General features: G+C 49.3%; 5 protein-coding genes across 5 annotated transcripts; 3 read left to right on the top strand and 2 right to left on the bottom strand.

Annotated features, from left to right (window-relative positions):
* Positions 1-209: 209 nt before the first annotated feature.
* Positions 210-1,830, top strand: FOIG_04259 (uncharacterized protein). Its single transcript, XM_031202413.1, has 2 exons — positions 210-445; positions 496-1,830. The coding sequence occupies exons 1-2, from the start codon at positions 289-291 to the stop codon at positions 1,689-1,691; spliced, it is 1,353 nt and encodes a 450-aa protein (XP_031067860.1). The 5' UTR covers positions 210-288; the 3' UTR covers positions 1,692-1,830.
* On the bottom strand, positions 591-2,955 carry FOIG_04260 (uncharacterized protein). The gene is made up of 2 exons (XM_031202414.1): positions 2,068-2,955; positions 591-2,016 (listed from the first exon to the last, which is right to left on the bottom strand). The coding sequence occupies exons 1-2, from the start codon at positions 2,726-2,728 to the stop codon at positions 1,841-1,843; spliced, it is 837 nt and encodes a 278-aa protein (XP_031067861.1). The 5' UTR covers positions 2,729-2,955; the 3' UTR covers positions 591-1,840.
* A 755-nt stretch (positions 2,956-3,710) lies between these two features.
* On the top strand, positions 3,711-6,615 carry FOIG_04261 (uncharacterized protein). The gene is made up of 3 exons (XM_031202415.1): positions 3,711-4,803; positions 4,864-5,148; positions 5,203-6,615. Exons 1-3 carry the CDS (start codon positions 4,599-4,601, stop codon positions 6,207-6,209), a joined length of 1,497 nt encoding a protein of 498 aa, XP_031067862.1. The 5' UTR covers positions 3,711-4,598; the 3' UTR covers positions 6,210-6,615.
* Positions 6,616-6,721: 106 nt separating this feature from the next.
* On the top strand, positions 6,722-9,002 carry FOIG_04262 (acetyltransferase). Its single transcript, XM_031202416.1, has 2 exons — positions 6,722-6,947; positions 7,015-9,002. The coding sequence occupies exons 1-2, from the start codon at positions 6,917-6,919 to the stop codon at positions 7,527-7,529; spliced, it is 546 nt and encodes a 181-aa protein (XP_031067863.1). The 5' UTR covers positions 6,722-6,916; the 3' UTR covers positions 7,530-9,002.
* Positions 6,835-9,148, bottom strand: FOIG_04263 (uncharacterized protein). Its single transcript, XM_031202417.1, has one exon. It carries the CDS (start codon positions 8,918-8,920, stop codon positions 7,601-7,603), a length of 1,320 nt encoding a protein of 439 aa, XP_031067864.1. The 5' UTR covers positions 8,921-9,148; the 3' UTR covers positions 6,835-7,600.
* Positions 9,149-9,189: the final 41 nt, after the last annotated feature.

A 9,189-nucleotide genomic window follows, 5' to 3' on the forward strand; every position in this document is an offset into this window, starting at 1 on the left:
AAACCATGTCACTTTTCATCAGGAAGAAAACCGTTGTCGCTATCCCCCTTATCGCAAATCGATCCGGAAGTTGCGATGTCGGAACCATCGTGAGTCCAATTGGCTAGACTGGGCATAGTCACGATGAACCATGACTTCATTTGCTATAAATACACTTGAGCTTCCCAAAGAGGAAAGAAGTCTCTTCACCGAGATCTAAGGATTTGACTCATTTTTCTCCCTTGTGTTATATATATCGTGAGGCTTGGCAGAGATTTCAGTCATCTTCAATGGATCTCCAAATTAATCATGACGACCACAACTTCTCTCGAGTTGGCGAGTGTTCGCCCAACTGACAACGATGAGGCAGGACTCTCATCTATTGATGCTCTTCCACCGACAGATCGAGGTCGAGGGGCTTATACAGCCTTAGCTTGCTGTACAATTGCCCAAGCGCCTATATGGGGTCAGTATTAAATCTCTCGATTATTCGAAACACATCTAACTTGCTCTTAGGATACTCTGTTTCCTATGGGATCTTTCAAGAGTACTACACCGCTCATACCAATCTCAAAGCCTCCCCAAGTGCTATCGCGTCCATTGGCGCATCTCAGACAGGGATCATGTATCTCATGATGCCTGTGGCATTCATCGTTCTAAATCGCTTCCCACGTCTTCGAAAGTGGTGCGGTCCTCTCGGCTTAGCTATCACCATAATCAGCTTAACGGCTTCGGCCTTCGTAGGCAATGTTGCTGGTCTCATCGCCACCCAGGGTGTTCTGTATGCCATCGGATGCAGCTTGCTCTTCAGCCCAACCTCACTCTACATGGACGAATGGTTTGTCGAGCGGAAAGGTCTTGCCTATGGAGTTATGTGGGCTGGTAAATCAAGCGTTGGTGTCGCCATGCCGTTTCTCTTCAACGTCTTGCTCCAGCGATTCGGGCTCAAAGCAACATTACTGTCTTGGACAGTGGCATCAGTTGCTATGACTTTACCAACACTCTTCTTCCTGAAGCCTCGAGTCGAAATCAGCCGTGACTCCAGGCCGCGTCCTATCAGCTTTGCTTTCTTTAGACACGCTTCATTCTGGATGCTTCAGTTCGGCATAATCATTCAGTCATTGGGTTATCTGATGCCGAGCACCTACTTGGCTAGTTATGCCACCGCGATTGGACTTTCATCTGTCACAGGACCGATCTTGCTGGCGCTCTTCTCGCTTGCCTCTGTGCCTGGATCTCTCATCCATGGCATGTTAGGCGACAAGATCTCTGGTGCCAAAGTCATTCTTGTCTCCTCCTTGGGAAGCGCACTTCCGGTATTCCTCCTATGGGGCTTGGATCGTCATATAAGCACTATGGTGGTCTTTGTGATTCTCTATGGCTTCTTTGCTGGTGGGTTCAGTGCGACATGGTCAGGAGCTTTGCAAGAAGTCAAGGGGACGAACGAATCGATCGATACATCCTTGGTATTTGGTATGCTACTCGGAGGCCGTGGGCTGGGCTTCATTGTTGCGGGGCCTCTCAGTGGTGCGCTCATCTCAGCAGGGAGTTCGTTGGCAAGTGGTGATAGCCTTGGGTATGCGACCAAGTACGGTCCGATGATTCTTTGCACTGGCGTCACGGCAATTCTTGGAGCGTGGGCACCTATCTGCAAGATCGCCAAGTCTGCTGGGAAGAAAGGGCTCGAAAAATATGCAAGATTGATGTTGTAATTGCAATCACTGAGATTTCGCGTTGGCAGTTCAGGAATAGAGAAAAGGACAGCGGCTAGAGATTTGGTGTTCCAAAATGATGCTTGTTCATTCAGTCGATGACTATTAATTCTATAATTGCTACAAGGTCTTCAATCCGTCTTCTTCTTTTATTTCTTGGTGATCAATGCTTCGCCATTCATGATACCTAGCGAAGCGTCATCCGTTTCAATCCACTCCTCCCACGCCTTTGCCATCTCATCCAACTCATCACCAGTCGCACTACCCATCTCAATAGCCTTGTCGCGCGCGAAGCCAGTCAGCGAGCGATCTTTCATGGCTGATCCTGTAGTATGTTAGTGCAATTGTTCGGTATGTCGACTAATTTCTGACTTGCCCCATGCTTTCTTGTCCTCCGGTGCACTGTAGCACCACGTCCCAAAGCTCAAGATAATGTCTCGACGGGAAACCCCAGCTTTCAGGGCCCATGAGAGAAGTTGACGGCCTCCCTTGTCTTGTCCACCCTTGCCAGAAATGTTCTTAACCTGAAGCTCATGGAACTTGAGGAGGGCTGGAAGTTCAGGCCAGATGCACCACATGTGCATGTCACTCTCGCGAAGAGAAAGTGTGCCCCCTGGTTTAGTAACTCGGAGCATTTCCCGGATGGCATCTACCGGTGCATCCAAATGACAGAGGACCTGATGCGCATGGGTGACATCAAATTCTGCGTCTGGGAAAGGCAGCTTGAACACGTTGGCTTGCTGAAACTTAATGTTGGAAACGCCCTGAGATTCGGCATACTCCTTGGCTCGAACAAGGATCTCATCGGATATGTCGGTGGCAGTAACTTCACCTTCAGGCATGTACTTTGCCAAAGAGGCAGAGATCGTACCAGAGCCAGCACCAACGTCGAGGAGTTTAATCTCTGGGTTCTCTTTAACAATGGCCTGCAGCTTTGGGATAAGATGCTGGCTGCTATTCTCGGCCGTTCGCCATTCATGATGTCTAACTTCGGTAGCGGCATAGCCGTGGCCGTAATCGTTGTGTTCTGATACCATGATCCTTTGTTTGAGTATTGCTTGTTCAAGTGGCTTTGCGTTTCTAAAATAAATCAAGCTTGAAGTGTCTATTCTAGGCTCTTAAATTAATCTGGAGTTTGTTGTAAAGGAATTATATATGTGTTATTCACTGGAGGCAGGCGAACCTGTTTTCCGCTGCCTACCCTACTCTTTCGTCATTCCTACCGGAGCTGAGGTCGTCAGAGCTGCTCAACTCCGGTGACCCTCAGTGGAGAAACCCTCAACCCCGGACCAATAAGCTGAGACGTTGTTCATCAACGAGCAAACTCCAAGAAACCGACAGCGATTGAAAAGAAAGTACGTCTTCTCCATATTGTTCTGTTGCAATACCGAGTAGTAGCTCTAGAGTTTGTTCTAACAAGGAAATAGGAGATCACTGTCAATTTTGGTTGATGGTATGCGACGGACTTTCCGCGGACAGAGCCTTGAGAACTGCCGTGGTAGGGTTGAATGCAAGTTTCCATACTCCATCATCAGGCGTGCTCGAACAGAACTTGCAAAGTCATGATAGAAGTAAAGACATGACAATCTCAAAGAAACAACTATTCCACTCTACAAGCTCCTTTTCTTGTCCGGGAGCAACGTTCCGGATCCCCAATAGCGGGAAGACATCAAACAATACGATGCGGAGAAAAAGGGCGGAACGCCTCCGTCGAAAAACCAAAGCAGGCGCTGGCAGAGAATAAACTCAAGATCGCAAGCAGCCTAGCACATTATGAAGGAGTAATGGAAAGAGTCGCCATTCGCTGGCCATATTCCCGAGGTCCTGTCTCGTGCACTTCCCCGTGGGGTTTGGTCCGTGAGGGGAAACATTGAGCTTCCTTTTTCAGCCTCTGACTACAGCAACAGATGGATTACAAAACAAAGTTGCATATTGTGGCTTGCTGTTGGTCCTTTTGTCCTGCATTGATACTCTATCTGTATTTTGAGGATTCCTCTAGATCTTCTTGGTAAAGCACCTCTGAGATGAGGGCGAAGGAATCGCCCGTGCCGAAAAGCGAAGACTCGACTGATTATTCTCCTAGAGTTTCGCGACAGGTGCTGTACTGTAACTTTCCAGTACGTAACCCCAACGATCGTCATTGAGTTTTCCAGCTGTAATGGGCCCCCCTGTTCTCCAACCAAGACTGCAGAGCCGCCACCATCGAGCACGGCTCCTCGGCTGTGGCGTATCAGAGCCAAGTTTTTCAACTTCAGATCAAAGCCCGAGCATTCTTCGTCTTATATGAATCACGGATATTCAGATGAAAGCAATTGATAACGTACCTTTGTCAAGAGAGATAAATTATCTCCGATATTGGAATGTACAAGCGACATCGGTCCAATTGCTCCTCCACAGTCGGGATTAACGAACAATCCATTAGACTTTTCGCTCCGTAACTCGGCCGTAAATCAAGAGCCTGCTGAACGGCCCGGCCCCAGCGAACTCCTTGTTCCCTGCGGGGTGATCTAACCCCCATCCGCATGGAGTCTGTGGATCTGCTCTGCTTAAGCGTCATGATAGGCATCGTCCCCCTTGCAATTCGTTACCCCGACCTCGGCTGGGTCTTTCTCGTTGCAATGCAACGATCCACTGTAGGATTGACAATTTGATCATCTTTGACTGGTTGGGGTATAGTGATAAATTGCCTTAGGTAGCTTGTTGAGAGAAGAGGGTGTGACTTGTCGTGTTAACCAGGGTTTAAAAAGGCGGACTTGCTCCGAGACATTCAAGTCTCTTTATAAGTGCCGGCCCGCAACTCATTTCCACGTTTGAGGATCTGCAGAGCACTCTGATTTTCCCCTTCTCCTCTGCTTTGTTTTCATACGGACTCAGTATACCTTTGCTAGAAGCCATCGTTTAGCAGCAATGGCTCTCAACCACACAGAAAAAGACGAAGGCAACGAGTCACCCGTTTCCCTCGACCCTGAGCGTTCCCACGTTCGCGATGCCGTTCACACAGACGACGCTACGGTGGTTTGCCCGTCGAGTACCACTGATACCAAGCTCATGACCAAGATTGATCTCCATGTCATTCCTTTCTTGTGTATCATGTATCTGCTCGCTTTCCTGGGTTCGTATACTCATACCGTGTCGCGTCGCATAAATAATCGGCTAACACCATGACTTACAGATCGTGTAAACATCGCCAATGCCGACGTTTTTGGCCTGTCCGAAGAACTCGGCCTCGAAAAGACAGAATACAATACCGCCCTCGTCGTCTTCTTCGTGCCATACGTCCTCTTTGAGATTCCCTCCAACATTCTTCTCAAGCGCTTCAAGCCCCATGTCTGGCTCAGCCTGAACATGTTCCTCTTCGGCCTTACTACTCTCCTCCAGGGTCTGGTTCAGAACTACAGCGGTCTTATTGCGACTCGTTTCTTCCTGGGTCTTTTTGAGACGGGCATGTTCCCCGGTGGTAAGTTGATCTAGCGCATCATGAAATAGCACATATGACTTACACGAAACGCAGCTTTCTACTTGATCGGCATGTGGTATCGTCGACACGAAGCCCAGCGCCGCTACTCTTTCTTCTTCAACAGCACCACCCTCGCCGGCGCATTCGGCGGCCTTCTTGCTGCAGCCATCGGCAAGATGAGCGGTATGCGTGGCTACGCTGGTTGGCGCTGGATCTTCATCCTCGAGGGCGGTCTTACCGTTCTCGTTAGCTTCTTCTTCTACTTCCTGCTCCCCGATTTCCCTGAGCAGGCCAAGTGGCTCACCAGCGAAGAGAAGCACTACGTCACAGCAAGACTGCGCATCGACCAGGGCCACGCCGGCGCCGAGCGCAAGACGACCTTCGCCGATGCGCTCAGCGTGCTCAAGGACTACAAGATCATCATTGGTGGCTTCATGTACTTCGGTCTTATTGTGCCCGCATACGGCTATGCCTACTTTGCACCTGGTATCATCAAGACATACGGATACAGCCCCATTCAGACACAGCTCTACAGCGTTCCTCCGTGGGCCGCTGCCTTTGGCTTCTCGCTTGCTGTCGCATTCGCGTCAGACAAACTTCGACACCGAGCCTCATTTGCTATTTTTGCCATCCTCGTCGCCATCGCCGGGTTCGCAATTCTTCTATCCGTCCACAACAACCACTCTGTCCAGTATGGTGCTCTATTCCTCGTCACCATGGGCGCATACACCGCTATGCCCATCATTGTTTGCTGGTTCAACATGAATCTTGGAGGTCACAGGAGACGAAGCATTGGCAGCGCATGGCAAGTTGGCTTCGGAAATATTGGTGGTATTATCGCCGTGTATTCCTTCTTGGCCAAGGATGCACCGAAATTCATCCCGGGTTACTCTATCTGTATTGCATTCACCATCTTGTCGATCATTGCGTGTCTCTCATACGCTGCCGTGATTCTATACGAGAACAAGAAGAGAGATGCGAACCCACCGCAGACCGAACTCACCAACGAGGAAAAGGCCGAGCTGGGCGATAATGCGCCGACATACAGATATTTGCTGTAGATAGAGTTGTACATGTGGCTGGTTCACAAAAGTTGGATACATACCCCAGGTAATCATTTTGCGTAATGTTGATGAATCACAAATGAATCAAAGAGCTTTCTAGCAGACCGTTTGTCCATGACTCTGTTGGTGATTCGGTCTTGAATTTGACTCTGAATTGTTTCTGATGGATCAACCCTCAAGAACAAAATCTTCCATTTCGATCCGTTCATGTAAAAGTAAATAGTGTCCATAGGGATCGCGGAGGCTCGGCGGTATTGCTTTTAACTCTTCATAGTTCCCCTCTGGAGTGCATCGATTGGATTGGATGCTGGCCATAGACAATGCGGTCATGTCAATTCCACGACTCTGGAATCCAATGGAGTAGTGTCTGGAAGCATCCATGAATACAAAATGAAAACTCTTCAACAATATTGACTTGCTGCCTCTACAGAGTGGTAATCAAGGATGCAGGTGGATAGAAGATTGACTTACACCAACGAGTGGGATCCTTCGCTAAACCCAATTCCGCCCAGCTTCTACTACTGCCCCTCCTTACACACGCCCTTCACGTAAAACAAAACCCCACTAACAAGGCGTCAACTGCGCCCAAGTCAACCAAACTTTCTACAGTTTTCGGCTCTTCTGGTTGATTGAAATATAAATATAATTCTCTATAGAGGGTATCTTGGAGCTTCTGTACAGTTATCAACTATCATACGTTTACAATGGCCACAATTCGACATGCCCGAAGGGAGGGTAAGCTCCAACATCCAATCCAATGCCTCTAGAGAGTCGTCATGGCGCTAACTTAAGCTCTCTGAAGATGCTCCCATAATTCTCCAGCTCATCCAGGAGCTCGCCGATTACGAGAAGGAGCCTGATGCCAACCAGGCAACCGTTGAAAGCATCCAGGCCACGGTCGCATTCGCACCCTCCGACTCCCCTAACACCGACGCCTCTATTATCCCAGCCACCGAACCTATATCACCAACGAAGCCCGCTCGTTGCCTTCTCCTCTTTACCCCCGAAGGTGAAGCCGCCGGCATGGCATTGTACTTTTACAACTACAGCACATGGCGCTCGCGTGCAGGTATCTACCTAGAGGACCTATACGTGCGCGAATCGGCGCGTGGCAAGGGATACGGCAAGAAGCTGTTGAGCACTCTGGCTAAGCAAGTCCTTGCCATTGATGGCGGTCGACTTGATTGGGCAGTTCTCAAGTGGAACGAGCCCAGCATCAAATTCTACGAGAGCATTGGTGCATACGCTATGAACGATTGGGTCGGTATGCGAGTAGATGGCGAGGGTCTGAACAAGCTGGCCAGTTTGACGGATTAATAGACCCAATGGAAAAGAAAACAGTTCAATGTTCAGTGTTCATGAGCACGGAGGCCATATGAAATGTGTGTCTATGATTTCCGCGTCCTAAGAGGGTTGGCCGCTGTCCTTGATCGTGAATTTGGCGCCCGTTGAATCTGGTAGGACGGCTTTGGCTTTTTACCCTTGCTATCGACGCCCTCGAAAATAGCGAGTTGCGCTTTTGAAGGAGGGACCGCGGGATTTGTCAAAGCACCCCATATGAAATTGGGCCTGTCTGGCTTTGAATTTGGATCCATCTTGGGGGTGAACTGCCAGACTCGTTGATAAGCGCGCCTAAACCATCTGGGCGAAAATTCCTGATGGTCGAATCTTGGCTGATATGGATGCTTTTCCGTATCCCGTCCAACCAAAGCATAAACGGATAGCGGACTCTGACGCTCAACCTGGGAGGCTGGCCGAGAAGCATATCCCTCCCAATCCCAGGCATCAGATTTAGTAGTAGCACCACGTGAGGGCTTCGCAGCAGGTCGTCTTTCCGGGACCTTCCACTGATCTTCCTGTTGAGCGCCGCTGCTGAGCCGGCCTAGAAGGTCCCACTCATCTTTTCCAAGTGGTGGCATCGCTTTGCCTGAAATGCGCTTCCAGAAGCTTGCTCGCTTGGCTTGATAGATATTTGGTGGTGGTGGTTTTCCCCATATGGTTTGACGAGGGACCGCATGATCGGGATTAAGACTCTTGATATCGGTTTTAGGCCAAGATAGTCTTGATGTTCGCTGTACATCCCTCTGACTGCGGAGGAGCTTTCGGAGCTTCTCGGTGTTCCACTTCTCATAGAATGCTGGCTGAAGAGGGTTTGGTCCTTTTCTTACTAGATTTGCCTTTGGTTTTGTTTCTTCTACATTGCCCGGTGTTTCGTTCGTGTCCTCTGGAGAATTCGTAGAGGTTTGACTTTCTATCGCTGTTTCGGCTGGTTTAGGTGGAGAGGACTGATTTTGTAACTCAGTTCCTTTAGGCTTGGCCGTCTCTGGAGGCTTTTCATCCGCTTCAACTCTTTGGATCAAGGCTTCCAGATCATCCGAGTTGCTGGGAGGTTCGGGTTGTATATAGTCCGAAAGTAGGCTTCGCCTTCGAGCCCCTGTTCTGCCAAATGCGTCCATCATCAAGTCTACCATGCGTGATTGCTTGCCACTGTTTGCTGCTCTTAATCTGCGCAGAAGATTGGCCGCAGCGGCGCGGTGCTTGTTTTGGAGATGATCATATTTTCGATGACTTCGAAATCGTGTGCGAATACGGTGCGTAACCTCTGGACGTATTGCTGGAGGGAGATACGATGTTTCGCGAAGGATGTGTCGATAAAGGTGAAGAGGAGGTAGATGGGCGGGAATTGTGGAATGAGGACGAGGCATCATGGCGAACGTAATAAGGGCAAGAGACAGGAAGAGAGGCGCAAGGCCCCGTGAAAGAATTTAATTGCCAATTGCAAGGGCTCAAGACTGGGTCTTGAAATGATACTGAAGCATTCGGATATCTACGATGGTATAATTTTCGTTTCTACGGTAGATCTTCGGGCAGTGGGTTCAAGCGTCCGAGAGCTCGAACATTTATAGCAGATAGAAAGGCAGTGAACTGGATCTGATATATCTGCGACGATGTGATTTACTCCAAAGGCATGGACTGG

Source organism: Fusarium odoratissimum (assembly GCF_000260195.1).
Source record: "Fusarium odoratissimum NRRL 54006 unplaced genomic scaffold supercont1.5, whole genome shotgun sequence".
Taxonomy (NCBI): Eukaryota; Fungi; Ascomycota; class Sordariomycetes; order Hypocreales; family Nectriaceae; genus Fusarium; species Fusarium odoratissimum.

Bases quoted from the DNA above. Each gene is read 5' to 3' on its own strand.
- FOIG_04259 (XM_031202413.1), top strand. From the start codon at position 289: ATGACGACCACAACTTCTCTCGAGTTGGCGAGTGTTCGCCCAACTGAC. The intron at 446-495 runs GTCAGTATTAAA...ACTTGCTCTTAG, and splicing joins TGCCCAAGCGCCTATATGGG to GATACTCTGTTTCCTATGGG.
- FOIG_04260 (XM_031202414.1), bottom strand. From the start codon at position 2,728: ATGGTATCAGAACACAACGATTACGGCCACGGCTATGCCGCTACCGAA. The intron at 2,017-2,067 runs GCAAGTCAGAAA...AACATACTACAG, and splicing joins GGAGGACAAGAAAGCATGGG to GATCAGCCATGAAAGATCGC.
- FOIG_04261 (XM_031202415.1), top strand. From the start codon at position 4,599: ATGGCTCTCAACCACACAGAAAAAGACGAAGGCAACGAGTCACCCGTT. The intron at 4,804-4,863 runs GTTCGTATACTC...CATGACTTACAG, and splicing joins GTATCTGCTCGCTTTCCTGG to ATCGTGTAAACATCGCCAAT. The intron at 5,149-5,202 runs GTAAGTTGATCT...CACGAAACGCAG, and splicing joins GACGGGCATGTTCCCCGGTG to CTTTCTACTTGATCGGCATG.
- FOIG_04262 (XM_031202416.1), top strand. From the start codon at position 6,917: ATGGCCACAATTCGACATGCCCGAAGGGAGG. The intron at 6,948-7,014 runs GTAAGCTCCAAC...AGCTCTCTGAAG, and splicing joins TCGACATGCCCGAAGGGAGG to ATGCTCCCATAATTCTCCAG.
- FOIG_04263 (XM_031202417.1), bottom strand. From the start codon at position 8,920: ATGATGCCTCGTCCTCATTCCACAATTCCCGCCCATCTACCTCCTCTT.